The sequence below is a fragment of the Diachasma alloeum genome, unplaced genomic scaffold, assembly GCF_001412515.2.
Source record: "Diachasma alloeum isolate Michigan unplaced genomic scaffold, Dall2.0 Dall_scaffold_00210, whole genome shotgun sequence".
Taxonomy (NCBI): Eukaryota; Metazoa; Arthropoda; class Insecta; order Hymenoptera; family Braconidae; genus Diachasma; species Diachasma alloeum.
The window spans coordinates 2,477,342-2,496,534 of NW_021680375.1; the positions used below are offsets into that span (position 1 = coordinate 2,477,342).

A 19,193-nucleotide genomic window follows, 5' to 3' on the forward strand; every position below is an offset into this window, starting at 1 on the left:
GCTCATCATAGATTAGAGATTCCATTGAAAAATATATTTCATCGAATCTTTCCAGATTGTGCATTACTAACTGATTCCGAGTGGAGAGCTACAAGTGGTCACGTACAATTAGATTAGACAATAAAACGTAGCAATTACGTCGTGTAAGAAGACCTTGAGTTTATTTCCTTATTCCTGATATGGAAAAATCACGGCAAAAAATATATCAGTTCAAAAATAGATGACTCAGAAAAAAAAAGGATTTACTATTCTCCGCCTAATGAATATTCTGGTTGAATAATCGCACGTTTTCTGATATAATTTCTGTCAATCAAAAGCCTCCAACATTCGCTCAGCGTGGAATAGTACAAGTGGGAGCACGAATTACGTTTCGAGTGATGCGAATGAACTGAATGACTCACGTTGTCACCCAGTCTCTGTTGCAATAGGTGCACGGAACGGCTTTTATCTCATTTAATAACGTGTCTGGATTGGACATGAAAAGATGTCACTTATTGGTAGAACAGAAAAATGAAATTCAGTTGAATTTGTTAAGGAGACGATGGATACGGTCAGTAACCATCAGCGTTTGAAGGTCAAGGCAAAAAGTGGTTGAAGTGATAAATACAAAAAATACGGAATACACAGAAAAATGATTTATTTGATTCAAATAAAGTTTATTTGAATCAAGTAAATAAGTTTATTTCAATAGTACTAAATAATTTTAAAAAAAACTTGAATAAAGAATTTTATTTAAAGTTTTGTTTATATTGAATAAATGTTTTTTACTATTAACAAATCTTTATTTGATCCAAATAAATTTTTTCTTTGAACTAAATAAATATTTATCTGATACTAAAAATTTATTATCGCTTTGAGTTGGTAATAAAATCGAAAAAGATTGAACGAAAAACATGCAATAATTTTTAGGGGCTGTACATACATCACGTAAGGTATTGAAGGGGAGGGGGGGAAGAAATTTCCGTTCTATGGTTTCACGATCAGGGAGACGATGGTGAAAAAAGGTCGTATATACTGCAGTGAAAAGTGTAATAAAAAATTAGATTAAAATGATTCTAAAGAGCTCAATCCATCCACATTTCATTTTTCCTGGATTAGGTTCTTACGACCTTTTTCCACATAGCCCACGAATATTGTTGAAATACACTTTCAAAATTCTTCCACAAAAGACATGAAAATGTGATTTTCTTAAAATAAGAAAACTGTTTATTTGAACTTAATGAATTGTTTGTTTAATTTAAGTAAATCTTTTTTCTTGAAGGAAGTAGAAAAATTTTAATAAAGATTTTTTTTTATCAAACAACAACATTTTTCTGGTTGTTTGAAACTAAAAATTGGAAGTTGCGCATTTATTACGTGATCGCATATTAATTTTGAGTATTTTTCGCTGTTCTCAGTTGAGTCAATATTTCCAATTCTAATTCATAGAGGAATAATTCATAGAGAAATTACTGTAATGATCTAATCAAGGAAGAAAACTTCCTATCTCTACGTTTCATGACTCCTAGATCAATGTTCTATGAGGTAACACTGAGTAAATATTTGGAATGGTGAAGAGAGTCATGATATTCCTCCTTCTTATGGCGGTGATGTGCCGGATTTTCCTGCTGTTAATGTGAAAACCACATCCTCAATATTGACATTACTGAGAATATCGGCTTTGAGGCCTGAATGTTCCTCTTTTTGTTTGAAAAGTGTCCCTCTGTATTTATTAAGTATGCTGGAATCATATATACACTTGATGGCGACATAATGACCTTTCGAGTGATGTCAAAATAGATTCATTATGATTTATTATGGTTTGAGAAAAAAAAATTGGAAATGAAGCAAAAAGATCATGGATGGGATTATATATTGGATTTATCATAGGGAGGATTCGTCAACGAGAATCTTTTTTTTCAACATTGAACAGAAGAAACTCTATAGGTTTCGATTTTCCTTTGAAATTTATTCGCTATTGGATTTTTTCGAACCTAATTACTTAGGCATGACTTATCAGTAGCGTCGGAGACGTCATTTAATAAAAAGTCTGATAACAAAAGTGCCAGGTAACTATGCATGTGTTGCTTAGCAATTTTCTTACCAGACCTTTTACAGAAACAGGGATGCGAAAAAATTACATGATACTGATCGGTCATATGACACGTCAGTGACGGTCATGTGACACGGCCAACTATGACAATTTATTATCACATGACACAAACATGACTGCTTTACCCCGTGACCGTCATATCCCATCTAAGTAGTGGCATCCCAGGTGGAAGCAACTAGTTCGAAATTCGAAAATTCCCCATGATTACCTCCATGGACGGACAATCACAAAGCGTCAACATGCGTATCAGTCACATTTCAGTTTAAAAAAGAAAAATCAGTGGCGAGTTTATTAACTAAGTGTGATTTTTCTCACTGGGAACAGTTGAAATCAATGAATAAAATAAATGATTTCGCACCAATTTTTCATCACAATTTTTGACATGATATTCATTTGAAAATTAGGGTAAACTGCCCAGTAGATGGACGCCTAAGAAAACCGCCCAGTAGATGACGTTTGTTTTTTTAGCAATTGAAAAAAAACATTGATCGAAAAAAAATCGTCACTCAGGGGTTAAGAATCACAACAATTAGTGAAAATTCAAAGCAACAATTCACATTTCAGTATTTTTTTGCGTAATTTCCTATCCAAAAGTAGTTCGTCCATCTATAGGGCAGTGTCCATCTATTGGGTGGCTTACCCTACACACAATTATGAATCCGGATAGGGTAAACAGGTTAATTTCTGGACGGGGGTTAGTTTCTGAACGATTTCAACTTGCATTGAATATCCCACAAATAAAATGAAAATAGTATTAATTATTTCACCTCTCATTATTTTCTTCTATTGATCAACATTTAATAAATAAAAAAAAATATGACCCAGTCGTTCAGAAATTGGGGGTTTCGGCTACATTCAACTATTTCTCAATTTAATTATTCTTTGTTTTGTTATTTTTACTTTAAACAATTTTTTTCTGCTAATTAAAACATTCTTGAAGGTATGGAAGCCATCATATCCCCATTAGGTGATTCTTCTATTTTAGAACCTACCACGAAACTCGAATTTCCTTTAACCGTCCAGCAATTGGCCTGGTCACCCTATTCTACGGAAATTTTAAACTGAAAAATTTATTCCACATTCAACATTCTCTCCCTGAAGGCCTTCAAGCGATGGGCGCGTTAGCAAGTAAACCCTTGCACCGAAAAACCGGTGCTATTTGAAAATTTGTGACAAGATTTTGTAACAGAAAAATTTATGAGGGTCACATTACATCTAACTAGTTGATTATCATATGTGAGTCGACAGTGTGACCCAAATTATGACATGAAAAAACGTGACGTCACATGACGGTCACATGAACGTCATATTTTTGTGACGAGACAGATTTCAAAACGTGACGTAATTTCGCATCCCTGGATGATACCTATTTAATTGGATCGAAAAAAGACCATTCTACCCCGAGCAATGTAGTTTTATTCTCGTTTTTTCATTTTTTCCACTGAAATTGCTTGTATGCATGATAACTTGAAAAATAATTGAGATAGAAACTTGAAACTTGGTATGATTTCTGTTACAGAAGGAAGTCTTCGGTTTTACTGATCATTTTTTTTCTCCCATTCTTCAAGAGGAGACAAGAAATAATTCAGTGGGAAAAACTTGAATGATTTATGCCATCAGAATTTCTTTTGGAAAAATCCCAATAGAATCCTTATCCAAAAACTCCGAAATCTTTCAATTTTTCCATATGGAATATTCTTTAATTCAATTTTCTGGTGTCAAAAAATGCGCTGAGGAGTTACAGAATTTCTGATGGTAAATGGTATACTAGTATATTGTACACCAAGTGCGGAAAGTCATGTTTTCCTCGTCCGAGGGGAGGTGCACTCGCTATTTTTCTACACACCTGCAAAGGAAAGTTTGTCTTTTACTTTCTGATGAATGGAGAAGTGTGAGAAGTGAATCCTTTTCACCCTAGAGCAATTTGGGAGAAATGCATAATCATTGAAGGATTTCACCCAAAGTCATGTGCAACATGATGTGTTGCCAAAGTCATGTGTTATCCTCTAGAGCAACATGATTGAGCACAATTGAAACCGAATCAGGCTCGCCTTGGAATGACTCAATTGGAGATACGATTTTGAAAAAATAAATGCTTTTTTCAAGTAAATGAATATTTGGCAAAAATAATTTTTTTCCTCAGGGTGCGTGGTCATTAAGTGGAGTGATGATCACAAGGAAACACCTCGAAATAAACGTATAATTTGAAAAAATAACATTGGAAAAGGAGCTCAAAAATTGAATATGATGTACGGCTTTTATACTAACTCCGAAAAAGCTAAAAAACAAGCATAGGGGAGGGTAGGGCAAAACGGACGGGGAGGACAAAATGGACCCCTAGGACAAAACGGACGACTGACAGAAAATTGGTAATTTTTGTTTTTTTCCTTTCCTTCAAATCAAGAACACTGAATGTGTTGAAATAAAAGTGAGTTTCTTGGATCGTAACAATCACAGGTGTTTTATAGACAACAAGTGTCGTTGCACCGCAATTTGATCACATTTGATAATCTACTCAAATCACAAATGAGTTCGAATTTGCTCTATCCGGACGCAAAAACAAAAATTATTGATTTTCTGTCAGTGCTCCGGTTTGCCCTGCGGTCCGTTTTGCCCGCCAGGTTCGTTTTGCCCTACCCTCCCCTACAACTTGAGACCCCTATCGTTTAAACGCAAAAAAAATACGATAAATGAAACAAATAGCGCGACAGAAGCCATTTGAAAGATTACATATGACTGCTACTCTCCACGTATTTTTTTTCTCCTATTTTTAGTTCTACCAATTTCATTGTTAGTAGGCTTCCGAATGGATCCCAATGTGTTTTCAAAAAATGAAGGCATAAGGATTACCATTTTTTTAAATATTAAGGTCAATTTCACTCATATTTCATGACAAAAAATTTTTTTTTCTCAAGAATTTTGGGTGAATTGTTTCATCTCAAGCACTATCAAATATATCGATCTAAAATTTTATATAGGAATGTTTCTTGACAATCCTAACTATAAGCCAAAGTTTCAAAAGGTTTCCCTGAGTTTTACCCATGTCATAATGCGCAAAAGTGAATTCCATCCAAAAAAATAGAAAAACGTAAATATCTCTAAACTTTTTAATGGGATGGTACACACATTTTGTTAGATCTAGATAGGTGACATCAAGACGGACATTTTGAAAAAAAAATGAAATCGGACCAGTAGTTTTTGAGATATTGAGCAAGAGTTTCACATACAAAGTTGAATATCTCCGAAACTAATGGTCCGATTCCGTTCATCTACAATCCTAAACTTTGTTATCATAAGACCTAAAATCATACTAAGTTTTAAGTTTCTATCTCAATTATTTTTCAAGTTATCATGCATACAAGCAATTTCAGTGAAAAAATGAAAAAACGAGAATAAAACTACATTGCTCGGGGTAGAATGGTCTTTTTTTGATCCAATTAAATAAGTATCATCATGACGAGTATTTTGAAAAAAAAATTGGAATCCGTCGCATGGTTAAGGCGATATCGGCAAAAAACGATTTTTGAGGAATTTCTATATCTCAGGAACCGCTCAACCGATCGAGCTAAAATTTAGCACAGATTTGACTATCAGTAGTACCAATTAGCAGCCAGAATTTCAGCATCTTTGCTTTCATCGTTCTCGAGTTATAGGGAGGTCTGGACAACCGGACATAAATGTGCACACACATACGGACATTTTTTAAAAACATCATTTCTTCACGTGTCATGATATTTCTAGGCATTTCCACCGAAATTTAGAAAATTGAAAAAAATTATGATTACAAGGCTTTCATTCGGAAGCAAAAATCAGGACTACATTTTTTTAGCAGTACATACTTATGACGAAGTTTCAGAGTAATCGAAAATATATGCACGAGGCAGTAGTATGGTTTTCCACGGAATGTCTTATCCGTAAAAATCGCAAGGAATATGATATTGAGGAGAATTGTTGTTATTGCTAGCGCAGCTTTTTTTCATAACTCCAAAAATGAAAAAAATATTACGACACGCGATTAAAAAGAAGAGGGGGTTCTGTAATTTGTGACGATTATTGACGGGTTGGGAGGGTGGGGGTCAGGGGACTAGTTTGTGATGGCGCACCTTGATTAATGAAGATAATTTGAGGAATCAAAGAAATCTGTTTGATTTAACTACCCAACGATTATTCTTTTAAGAACCAGAAGTACGAAATTTCAGAACAAAGTGCCTGGAAATAAGAGATTAATGTGCGTTGATTTTAAGGGTGCCAAGTGAATTTGGCAATGACTTTGAAAATTGACATTCACTAACAAAGTTATAATTTTTTAAATTAATAATATTAGACAGATGGTGAACATCGGTGACAATTTTAAAATTTTAGAACTTATGGATATCGAGAAATTAAATAAACAAAATCAGTCTTATACACGGCCTCTTATGGAGTTTTGATTAAATTGAACGCTTCAACCCCCTAGGAACTCAAGAAAAATTTGAAAAAATTTGAAGATATAGGGAATGATGTGTTCAATGTGATGGCGATAAAAAACAATGGGGTACCGGGGTAAATAAGAGAGATATTTTAACCCGCCGTACCCATTTGATCCCATGCTTTCTCGAGGTTCGTCACGCGAAATAGAGGATTTTCCGCATTTATTTTCTCGATGTCTAGTTCCGGTTGCGCGTCTGAAATTTCGTCGGATGGATGGATACATATTTCTCCAATGATGGAGGGAAAGAAAAAATTTTTAAAAAATCTTTTTTCAAATTCACTTGGCACCCTTAAGTATCATGGGCATTGGATTTTAATAAAAATGACTGAAAACAATGATTTTCCTCCGATTTTCAGAGAAACTTCATTGAATTTTAGTACCATAAAGAGTACTGAAATTGAGAGATTGTCACTGAAAACCGGAAACTTTTTTCGCCGTGCCTGTGATCTTTCTCCGCGAGTATCGGCCGAACTATCTGGTATAAAGCCAAAACCCTTCAGACGTTTCTTGTGCACAATTTTATTTTCTCCGTTTTTCGTTTGAAACATTCTTTAATATAATTTCCACTTTTCGAATTTTTACAAAAAATGTATTTTTTTGGGTGGTTTTGCATTTTCTTTTATGCTTATAGCAAGAGTGAGATCCCTACAAATTCATTCAAGGTGAATGACACAATTTCTAATCAGCAGTAGTACCTGATCACTTGACCGGAGTTTTGGAGTTCCTGTCAGTTGGTTCAAATTGATCGACGAATTTATTATCAATCGAGGAAAGAATGGTATTCCTCCTTTCATCTTCAGTCGGAATCATGTGGTTGATATGCCCGTACACAGCAGAAACGAATGTCTGAATTTCACACACCTTTTATAAACCTTTTTCAGACACTAAAAAGCGTCTTAATAAAATGAAAATTTGTCTAAATTTTAAACATGAATTAAGATGTTTCAGACATATATTCATTTTATTCAGACTTTTTTTAGTGTCTAAAAAATGTCTACAAAAGGTGTATGAAATTCAGACATTCGTTTTTGCTGTGTAAAGACGCAAAAATGAATTATAAAACCTCACAGTGGTTGATATCCCCAAAATTATCCAAATTGCCATTTTCTGTGTGCTGTTGTGAAATGAGCTAGCTATGTACCTCCACTTCCCTTACTGATATTTCTCAATATGAGTGACAAAATAGTTTCAAAATGATTGATACCACACCTCAAACCATTAACAAAAGGCTGAAAATTTTTCCATACTAGGGGGCTTTGCCCCCTGCTCGCTTTGCTCGCTAACCTCGGGTGGGGGGGCTAGCCCCCCCGCTCGCTTCGCTCGCTCCCCCCAACTCTCTGGTGCGACTGCTTGGGTAAAGAGCTTGCTTCTTATAATCCCATTATTTATTTCATTTTTCTGAAGGAGCTAATGTTTCTTTTTCTCTGTAAGGCACATACGGAGGAGGGTCCCCACATATGGACACCCCCCCCCCAGCGTCCCAGGAAAATTTCGACCTTGACTCGATCCAATAAGAATTTCCCAAGGTCGACCTTGACCCGACCGTGACTCAACATTGGCCCGACCTCGGGCCTATATTGGCCCGACCTCGGGCCGACATTGCCCCCCTGACCTTTCTGACCACTGAAAATTCTTCCGCGTTAGACGAAACCTACTTTTTTATTATATAGAGAGACACAAAAGTGATCAAAAACTATCATCCGAATTCTAACTTCGCAATGGTTGTTGACCGGGGGCTTCGTGACATAATGTTTTCATTCGAAAGCAAAATGTCCAAAATTGAAATATGATTGTGATTACGGATTCAGGCTATCACCCCAAGTTCGCAAGCTCCAGCCCCTGGTTTTTCCATTCCAACGTCAAACCTCTGACTAAACTACTTAGTGTCAACATCCCAACAGCACTCGCTTTCGCAATTCTCTACTTCTACATCACTCGCCGACTGCTGTGTCCACAGTAAACAACAAATGTTATTCAAACGTAAACCACCCTGGGGCACTATTTTGCTTTCACCTGCTCCACATCCACCATTTAAGAAATGACCAAAACCAAAAAATCGCATCTGAAACCAAGAAAACCACGAATATTCCACAAATTTTAGATCAACGTTAGTCACATAGACATCATTTGAAATTCCACCGCTTGTCTATAAATTTTACAGAACTCATCGCAGTGATAAAAAAATACAGATCCTTTCACCGATGGTATCCTCAATTGATTATGCTTCCAACAATCGCTTGATCGTTACAGCTTGTTGGAAAAAAGACAAATATAAAAAAAAAAGGATCTTTACCTTCAACTGAACGGCCTCATCGCATCATCACCATCAAGGTTTTCTATGTATTCTAAGTATTTGTTCATCATATATTTGTTAAATCTCTTCATCTCCAACATACCGGTGAACAAAAAAACGTTCTCCTAACTTTCAAGACGTACGTATATATGACGTAATCAATAAATACCGGGGGGAAGGTAAAACGTACGGTTTTATAATACTGACTTCCACTCCCGGGTGATCCTCAATCGTTACGAAGCGAAATTTTCTTCTCATTCTGCACTGAGATTGCCACAGTTGCGGACCCTACCTCATTCAGTGTGAATAGAAACGCGAGAACTTGAACTGCAATTTTTTCTCTTATTTGAAGCACAACATCAGAAAACTCGCTCGATCTTCTTCGGTTAATCAATTCGGTCGGTCAATTTGATTCAGTTTAGTTAGATAAGTTGTGATAGAGTAGACGAATTATACAACAATGTTGATCACACTGGCTCTGTTGATGGGGTTGTGCATGGTGGGGCTCAATGGGGTTCCTGTGGACAACGAAATGCTAACGAGCAGTGACAGAACCCTTTATATAAGAAGTCTTCCTGGGTATCCTGGTGTTAGGAGCGATCTTTATGAAGTCTACATGGAACCTTATTATTTTGTAAGTAAGATTTATTACATAAATTATGAAGGGGTGTGAGGAGATCTAGCAGCCATGATCCACTTTGCTTCGAAATTTTCCTATCCATGTCAACAATATTTATGGCGACAATTCATAAATGTATTAATCATTTTTTAAATACACGATTGAAACCATTTTTAACATCTATTTATTTCAATGAAAAATTTTCGAGTTACAAAAAGTAAATGATTCACTCATTTGTACTAAATCCTCTATTTGGGTACAATGAACGGTTTCATATCTAAATAATGAAGTCTGTATTTGACTCACAAGGAAACATTTGTTTATGTTTAGAAAACTGTGTAGGTATTTTATACTTAATAGCAAATGAGGTAATTTTGAAAAAAAAACTATTGCGAGCTGTTTTAATTAATTTAGTCAATTCAAATAAGAGCAGATCCACGCCAAATCAGCAGGTCAAAAAAAGTAAATGCTGGGGATTTTTATCTCAATGTTTTATTTCCCAGATTTTTGTCTAATAGCTACGGCTATTAGATAAAAACTGAGAAAAAATGGAAAAATATTGATAATTGAGGGAGTTATGATTTTTCGAACATTTCTAGTTTATTTCAATATTTTTTCTTGTTCCAAATTGGCCCCGATATCTCAGCAGGGTTTCAAGCTATGAAATCACTCTTTGGCACATTTAAAGAACATGAAAAATGCTTCAAAATGAGACATTGGACATAGCATTATCTTCAGTTTGATGGGGTTTATACGAGAGAACGTTTTTTACATCGTCAAAAACTTAATGTTTGAAAAATGTGCAATTTTCACCAAAATTTGTCAATAAAATGACAAGAATTTTGGCGCCAATTAGAGTCTGTCCTTCGCTGCAGTTCGGCGAATTTTTTCATACGTGAAGTGGAATGTGTGACATCTTACTCAAGACCTTTACCCAAGAGTCATTCGTGCCAGTTGTGCCCTCGGTGAATGATATAAAATCGTCATGTCCCTGCTGACAAATTCTATGGATTTTTCTTGCTGATTTATATCACAAATATTTCAATATTCTTATGCATTTTTCAATACCAAAGATCTATTATAAAACATTGGATACAAACAACTTTGACAAAAAATCAAGAGAAGGATAGACTGATAGTGATCTCTCTATATACAATTTATTCTATTGAGATATTGTTGATAGACATTCCTAAACATAAATTTTCGTGTTTTTTTTCATCGTATATATTTTTCTTAGGTCATTTTGAAAAATAAAAGCGGAAAACGCAGAAATTTTTGCCGGAACATTTCTGTTTGATAATCCTCAAGTTTCATGGAGAATAGTATTTCAAAACAATTACACCAATTCATTAGAACAATTTCATCCCAGAAATGAGAATAAAATAGATAAATTAATGTACGTAACCCTAGTACAGTTTCTCGAGAATTCCATTGTCATATTATACTGAAAAAAATTGATCCAGCAAAATCAATCGATGTATCTTTTTTCATTACTTTTAGTAATATTTTATTTAAAATTTGGAAATTCTAAACTAATTAATAATTTAAATTTCCAGTTGACGATGAATTAAATAATTGACCATATGGAATTGTAAATTGATCATAGAGCAAATATTTATAAATTCCATAAAGGTTTTTTCGATTAGCCAAATAAGCGTCAATCCTCCGAACTCAATTATTGATTGATGAAATAATTAGGAATCTTATATTTAATTAATGATTAATTGAATAATTAAAAAAATGATGAGTACGATTGACAATCGACTTTTTCAAAATTTAACTTTATTTAAAATTTATGATTCTGCCAATGTCCGGTTGAGATTTTTCCACAGAAAATTCCTTGACATAAATTTTCCGAATTCCTTTTTCTTTTATTTTTTTATGAGAGACGAGGGAAACAGTGAAAGAATGAGAAAATGGTTGCCACTAAATGTCTAAGAAAAAAAAAACAGATGAAATCAATTGATCAGTTTCAAAGTTTTGAATTCATGGTTTTTCGTAAGTAGTTACGAAGCTATCTCCATAAAGATCTCTTCGTAGAATTGAAAGAAAAATTATGTACATCATGTTCTACATTTTTTTCCAAGTAGTTTCAAGTTAATGACTGATCAATATCTGAGTCATAAGCTAACGATTATATACTTTTTTTCTGACTTTCAATGCATCATTGCTAGGTTGGCCGAGCGGTCTAAGGCGCCAGATTTAAGCTCTGGTTCCCGAATGGGAGCGTGGGTTCGAACCCCACACTTAGCAAATTTTTTTTTTCTGCATAATCTTTTGAAAAATTCCGTCGCAAAATATATCCCGATAAAGACAAAAATAAATCACTTTTTTCATGAATTTCCCAGGCTATAGGAACAAAAGCAATGGTGGAAGTGAAGGCGTACAATGAGAATGGGATGCCAGTAGAAGGACCAATGGGAGTCCTCATGCTGGAACAATTTCCAGAAGGAGTCAGGATCACCGGAAGTATCATGGGGCTCAGCCAAGGACAACATGGCTTCCATGTCCATGAAAAGGGAGACCTAAGCAAGGGATGCATGTCCGCTGGAGCTCACTATAATCCCTACATGGTAGGCGAGACCTCAAGCATTGAAAGGAAACGCATAATTTCGATTTCAAAAATATCCCCCTTTTTATTTGTTATCAATTTGGAAATTCACAGAAGTTTAAAAATCTGGGCTGAATATTTTTACAGTATCAACCATTCGGAATAATTAACAAATGTTGTTTTGAATTTTGAAATTAAATTGTAATTTCAGACACCTCATGGATCACCAATGGATCCTCTCCGACATGTTGGTGATCTTGGTAATATCGAGGCTGGTGCCGATGGTACAGCACAGATCGACATAATGGATCATTATTTAACATTAACCGGTGTACGTGGAGCAATTGGACGTACAATCGTAGTCCATGAGAAACCAGACGACCTTGGTAGAGGTAATACCGAGGACAGCATGAAAACTGGATCAGCGGGTGCTAGGCTTGCGTGTGGAATCGTTGGTTTCGTTTGAACCAATCATTTATTTTTCACAGGGATTTTATTTTTTTTCTCTGTAAAAATACTGTAAGAATGAAATAAATTTTAAATGGATTCAGCGACGGAAATGATGACATTTCCTCACCTGATGATTTCTAAATAATTTTATCGGATTAATTATCCACCGACCATTGGTTGAATCACGATTGGTTTATTAGGGGAATCTCGGGAGGAAATGGTGCTGGTGAGAAAGAATTGAGAATTTATCTGATTTGAATTTTATATGAGGGATTCCATGGCGAATGAGTCAACGGCTGACTCTCACCCTCTTGGAATTGATCTCTTTTTTACGGTTGGGAGACCAGAAAAGCTATATCCCAGTTTTTTTCAGATTTTTTCAACACCCCATTTCGGAAATAGGATTTTTTCTTTGTTTTTTCGTCTTTTTTTCAATAACTCCAGTTCTATTCAGCCGATTTTTATTTATGACACAGCAAAATTTTCGATTTTCTGCCATCTATAAGAACAGTTTAAGCTATTTTTTTCAACTGCTAGGTGCTCATAATACCGAATTGTCAAATAAAAAGTTGAAAAACTTGAATTTTCGAAATTACGTCATGTTTTATTTTTCTCGTCTTTTTTCAATACCTTTTGTAATCAAAACAGGTATTTTGAGCCGTTATACAGGTGGGGTTTCTTCCTAGATGTATTTCATTTCCTATTTTTTCTTCTCGAAATTTTACGAATGTGGTCAAAATACCCCAAAAAGGCGTTGGTTGACTTTGATTATACACAGTATGAAGTGAATTTAAATGTATACTTCTATATCACGTATGTTTCTGATACATAATCGAAGTCGTTTTGGGATGTTTCGACCAAATTCGTGGAATTTCGAGAAGAAAAAATTAAAAATAAAATAGATCCAGGAAGAAACCCAAATTGTATGACAGCTCAAAATACTTGTTTTGATTATAACAGTTACTGGAAAAAAGTGAGAAAAATAAAAGGTGACATAATTTTAAAAATTCAAGTTTTTCAATTTTTTTTTTTAATAGGAAATTTGCTCAATTCATTCTAATTCCGCTATTCACACATTCCTCGTAACATATGGATAGGTAAACGGCGAAAATTATGGAGAAATATTGCCTAGATGCTTTATGATAATTATTTGAAAATCAGTCGTTTTCGAGGCCAATTTTTCGGTCATAACCAATTTTTCGGTCGAAAGATTTGAAATCATTAACTTCTAACAATTAATTATTACTTAATGAGCAATATTTCAAACGTTTGTGAATGAAAAATAAATTATTCAGGTCCCGAAGTTGAGATTAGAAAATTGAAAAAAATTCATGCAAGTTCCATATGTGGCATTATAAGCACCTAGGGATTGAAAAAAAAATTACCCGAAATCTTATTATAGCTGGTAGAAAATGGAAAATTTTGAGCCATTATAAATAAAAATTGGCCGAAGAGAACCCGAGTTATTGAAAAAAAACGAAAAAGCAAAGAAAAAATCACCGAAATAGGCTGTCGAAAAAATCTTTAAAAAATTGAGAGATAATTTTTCTAGCCCCCACTCGTAAAAAAAATCGAGATCAATTTCCAAAAGGGTGATAATCAGCTGTTGACTCATTTGGCATGGAATCCTCATGTTCATTGCGGAGTGGTTGGCTTTTTTCAATGAAAAAATTCATTAGTGCGATAATTTACTAGTTGATTAGACACTGGTGATACATGAATGTGATCCCCTGGGGGATTTTCGCATGTCTCCGTTCGCAGTATCATCATCTCCTCAATGGCCTGTCGCACTTTTATTACAACTTCGGGTGGCGAGCGCCGTCTTATTCCTGGCGCATCCGGTCGATGCTGAAGTGGCTCACATTGCTGTTGTTGTTGCTCAGGTTCTTCTACTGGTACCCTGAAGGTATGCGGCTGGACATGAACTAGCGGGCGTTGAACCGTAACAGTTAAGTATAGTAAAAGAGTGGAAAAATGTGCAGGAAAAAAGAGGTGTATGTTTGAAAGAGTAGGTTTTGTATCGATTCGATGGAGGTTCAAAGGGGACGTGAGCACGCAAACTAATTTAACAGTTGGTGGAATAACTAAAATTAGAATTTACACTGTTGTGGGATAAAGTACAGAGTGAAGGACTTGGGTTGCTCGAGGTTATTGAAAGTAGCTGGAAATTTATTTTTCCTTTTCTTTCACTACCTTGTACATCCTCAATCTCGAAAGCATCTGATATGTCATCCAGGTCATTGAGGTCGGGGCTAGAATGGATACAACCTCCTACGTATGTCAAGAAATCCACTACAAGCCTCTTAGATGCTCTCCACATAATAATTTGTACAAAAACATTTTGTGAAATTTGTGAATATTTGGGTTATTTTTTATCATAAGGTTTCTTTTTTGAGTCTAATCATCGTAAAATTTTATACACTGGGAATTTGAATAGTTTTATTTTTAATCCAATGAAGTTGGTCAGATGTCGCCACAAACTGAATTGAGGTGTGGTTGCGAGGGATGGAAAATTATCGATGATAGAATAGAATGGTAAAATTGATATTTTTAGAACCAGTTTTCGGTTCAAATTATCCACGGTTAACCCGTGGTTAACGTTCAGTTAAGACTCCACATCACTGAGCTCAACCAATCGAAGAGCTTAACAAGGAGTTAGTTTTAACCGAGGTCTAACCGCGGTTAGGGAACCCAAAAACTGGCCCTGACTTAAAACAAGCAAGGGGCTGGTCATTGAAGAAATTATTGGACCACTCGATTGGAAATCAAGGAAGAAATCACTAGAAATCACTGGAAATCAAGTGATTTTCATCTCCAGTAGTGATTTCTAATGACTTTTGGAAATCATCGGAAATCAGCAGAAATCATAAAGAAATCAGGTGTTTTCAGAAAGAATTCGAAATCATCGATGAAAGTGAAACTCAAATTTTTTATTTGAGCTGACTCGTACGATTCCGTTTGACCCTCATGACCTTCTCATGCACATGGTATTTGATTCTTACTATCACACCCATAAGTCCCTTCTAAACTCTTTGATTTCCGAACATTACTCATATGCGATTATCGACAGATGTCCCACTTTGGCCCCAAAATCATGATTCTTCGAGTGATTTCTTGAAATCAAGAAAGCATCGGAAACTATTGAAAATCATGGAAATCATGAAAAATCAAAAGAAATTATGATTTCTAATTCCTATTGAGAGGTTACAGAAATCACAGGAAATCATCTTATTCTGGAAATAACATTTGCATTTTCGGACTTTTTGGACCATATTGGATCAATTGGGGACGCTTAATAACAAGACGCCCTCTATGAATGTCTGCGTTAAGGGTGCACATCTACGATACACAAGCAAATGGGGGCTTGTATGAGCGCGTGTGTGTATACCTCTTTGACGGCCATATTGGAAAAAAACAGCGCCCTCAACGATATTTCCTGTTCCCAACATAACACAAAAAATCCAAAACTTAAATTTGAACGATTACACCCAAAGTCGGTCTGAATCATACCGGGAATCGACTAGTTTCATGTCGAATTGACGGAATTAATCAAGTCGGACTCGGACAGATGCAAACCAGAATATCGGTCTGATTCATGTCGATTTTTCGACTTGATTCAGACCGACTTCGGTTTGATTCAGGTCGATTTTTCGGTTTGATTTGAACCGATTGGTCGGTTTGATTGAAGCCGATTTTTCGGTTTGATTCAAACCGATTTTTCGGTTTGATTCAAGTCGATTCTTCAGTTTGATTCAGACTGATTTTTCGGCTTAATTCAAACCGATGTCGGCTTGACCAGCTTCTGTTTAAAATAAACCACTTTTCGACTTATATCAGACCCGGCATTCAGATTGGCCTAGTCCTTTTTTTATCGTTATTTTACATCGCTTCGACCCGGTTAGGGTATACTGCGATGATGATCAAGACTTTAAATGGTTAGATCGCACCATTCTACCCGGCCGGGATTTGAACTCGGAACCTTTAGCATGTGAGGCAACGAACTTACCCACTGCGCCAAGCCACCAGGCAATTGGCCTAGTCCGAGTCAGTTTGTTGTCAAAACACCTATATAGATGCATAATGATGGTCATAACCAATTTCTAATTTGTGATGGTCATGAATGAAAAAAATTGTTTCATCTATCCTATTCTAAAATGAAGATGAAAAATGAGAGTGATTTTCGTTTCGAAATGCACATTAGGCTAATACGAAATGAATTCAAATAAAAATTAATACAGAAAAAATGAAATTACATCTATATAGATGAAAAACGACTGTCATAATTTTTGGCAAATTATGACGGTCATAGAGGAGGGGAGGGGAATTGTGACAGCTGTCATATGACGCGTCATGTGACGCATTTGCATCTCTAATCATTCCACTTGTTATGTCCAAATCCGTGAGGCGTCGATGAACTAGCTGCGGATGGCATTTATCAGGACTTTTGAGAAAATCTTGTGAAGAACAACCCCTCGTTTTTAATTTCTCAAACACCCTACTATACGAACGCACCCAAATAGAATCCATCGCAGACAGATTCAAGAAACCGACCACAACTTTCGCCCTCAATAAGCTGGACCATATTTTAGACCTCTGCCACAAACGCATTCCTAATATCAAAACCCGATACAAATACCCGCAATAAACCCTACTAAAAAGCCTGAAAGCCATTCGCACAGCAGAATACGGTAACGACGCCTGGGGAGGCACAATTCTCTCCCAATAACACTACTTCACAGCAATAGTAGCAATAATAGCTCTCTATTTTCTTCACCATCACCACATTTTCCAAACTGCTTCACGCTCATCTCATCCAAGACAATGTCAAACATATTATTTTTCCATCTTAAGCATATAATGCTAACAACCAGTTGAATATTGAATTACTTATTTTTATCTTTTCGCTTATTTTCTCCGTTCTATAACCAACACATTGCACATATGTAACTTGTAAATACCAGGCTGAAGGCCCTCGGGCGATGGCCAGTCGCAAGTTTCTTGCCACGAATTCTGTTGAAAATAAAAAAATTAAAAAAAAATAAAAGTCTTGTGAAGCCCCGTTTTTAATTTATTTTTAATTTGTAACCGATTTAACTATCAAGAAATTTTCTTAGAGCAATATGACCGGAAAAAGTGGAAGGGGAAAATTAGAGGTTTACCAAGAACGAAAAAAAGTAAAATCCTTTCACTCAATCCCCAGTTCACTTTATTGAACGTTAAGAACAGAAACAAAAATATAACCTGTTTAGAAGTATATAACATTGTCCCGTAAACTACTCAAAGAAACCTTTGACATATTTGCACTATTCTGTATGACACTCTGACTAATCGATTCGAAATAAATTTCTGGTTTTTGATTTACTCGCAATTGAATTTTAATTTAACTTGAAAGTTTTATTAATTTAGCGGATTCTTCAACCTATTTCCTTCAGGGAAATTATCTTCTTTCGAAGATAAGTGCGGTCATGTTTTTCTTGAATGAGTTCGTTCGCAAAATCAAGTTGTTATTACTCTTTTTAATTGAACGCGTATGAACAAATTCAATAGAAAAACCTAGCGAATTCGTTAGAAAATTCTATTGAATTTCTATTGAACTTTTTATTAGTGTTTGGACGATTCTATTGAAATGTTCAATAGAAAATATTCAATGGAAAATGTGAATAGAATTTGATTTTTCTATATAACTCCTCGGCTCAAATTTTCCAAGTTTTTTCATTCTGTTCCTTTCCTTCTCATCAAGAAAATTAAACAAAAAAAGCATGGGAAATTTGAATTGAGAAAATTCTATAGAAAATATCTCAATGGAATAAGTTGTACAGAAACATCGAATTCCATTGATTTTTTCTATTGAATATTTTCTATTGAATATTTCAATAGAATCGGCCAAAAAAGAAAAGTTCAATGCAAATCCAATAGAACTTTCTAACGAATTCGTTAGGTTTTTCTATTAAATTTTGAGTCTATTTGGAGGGAGAAATCAACTTGTTGAATTTGTTTTATTTTAGGTAAGAGAATGGTGATTGAAATTATCACGTTGAAACTTGCTGCTAGCTGATTTATGATGATTTTGCAGGTTTCAATGTGAGTATCACTCAATACGAGGGTTCGATGTCTTGGGAAAAAAAATTGAAAATAATTTTTTGTCATTCCGGCCGTAAGGCAGCGTTTCACGACCATCTCTGCCTACGGCCGTCATGACAAAAAAGATTGTTCGTCATACGGCCAAAAAAAACTTTTCTGACAAATATGATTGCAGCCTTCGCCTTCGGCTCGTGCTGCAAACCCCATAATCGCCAGAAAAGTTTTTTTCAGCCTAATGACGAAATATACTATTGTGTAACGAGAAACCGGATATTCGGTTTCCGTTCAACCGAAAAAAGTGGTAACATCAAAATTAATTGATCCGTAAATATTAATATATTGTGTTATTCGTCCGTAAACATACACTTTTTCACACGCACTTGCAAGACATCCTATTTTTGTGATACCTGCCGAGTTCACGGTTCGGAACGGTAGTGGGGGTAAAGTGGTTGGTTTTGTGCACCAGTGCGTTAAGTTCAAGAGCGCGCGTAAAGTGATGTTTCCGCACGTCGTGCGGAAAACAACTTCTTTACGCACACTAAACCGTTTCAAAAAGTCAATTTTTCCGACAGGTATTACAAAAAATGCATTTATGTCGCGCCGTGTAATAAGTCAAATTTATCGCACGCTGCGCTT

The 19,193-nt window shown here is 35.4% G+C and overlaps 2 protein-coding genes and 1 non-coding gene across 3 annotated transcripts; 2 read left to right on the top strand and 1 right to left on the bottom strand.

Moving 5' to 3' along the window:
- The first annotated feature begins 9,064 nt into the window (after positions 1-9,064).
- LOC107036659 (superoxide dismutase [Cu-Zn]) lies at positions 9,065-12,621 on the top strand. The gene is made up of 3 exons (XM_015254766.1): positions 9,065-9,490; positions 11,824-12,048; positions 12,238-12,621. Exons 1-3 carry the CDS (start codon positions 9,317-9,319, stop codon positions 12,490-12,492), a joined length of 654 nt encoding a protein of 217 aa, XP_015110252.1. The 5' UTR covers positions 9,065-9,316; the 3' UTR covers positions 12,493-12,621.
- Positions 11,645-11,728, top strand: Trnal-uaa. Its single transcript has one exon. It is a non-coding gene; the product is annotated as a tRNA-Leu (tRNA).
- An 11-nt stretch (positions 12,622-12,632) lies between the features above and the next one.
- On the bottom strand, positions 12,633-14,888 carry LOC107036660. The gene is made up of 3 exons (XM_015254767.1): positions 14,670-14,888; positions 14,169-14,401; positions 12,633-12,699 (listed from the first exon to the last, which is right to left on the bottom strand). The coding sequence occupies exons 1-3, from the start codon at positions 14,794-14,796 to the stop codon at positions 12,673-12,675; spliced, it is 387 nt and encodes a 128-aa protein (XP_015110253.1). The 5' UTR covers positions 14,797-14,888; the 3' UTR covers positions 12,633-12,672.
- Between the last annotated feature and the right edge of the window lie 4,305 nt (positions 14,889-19,193).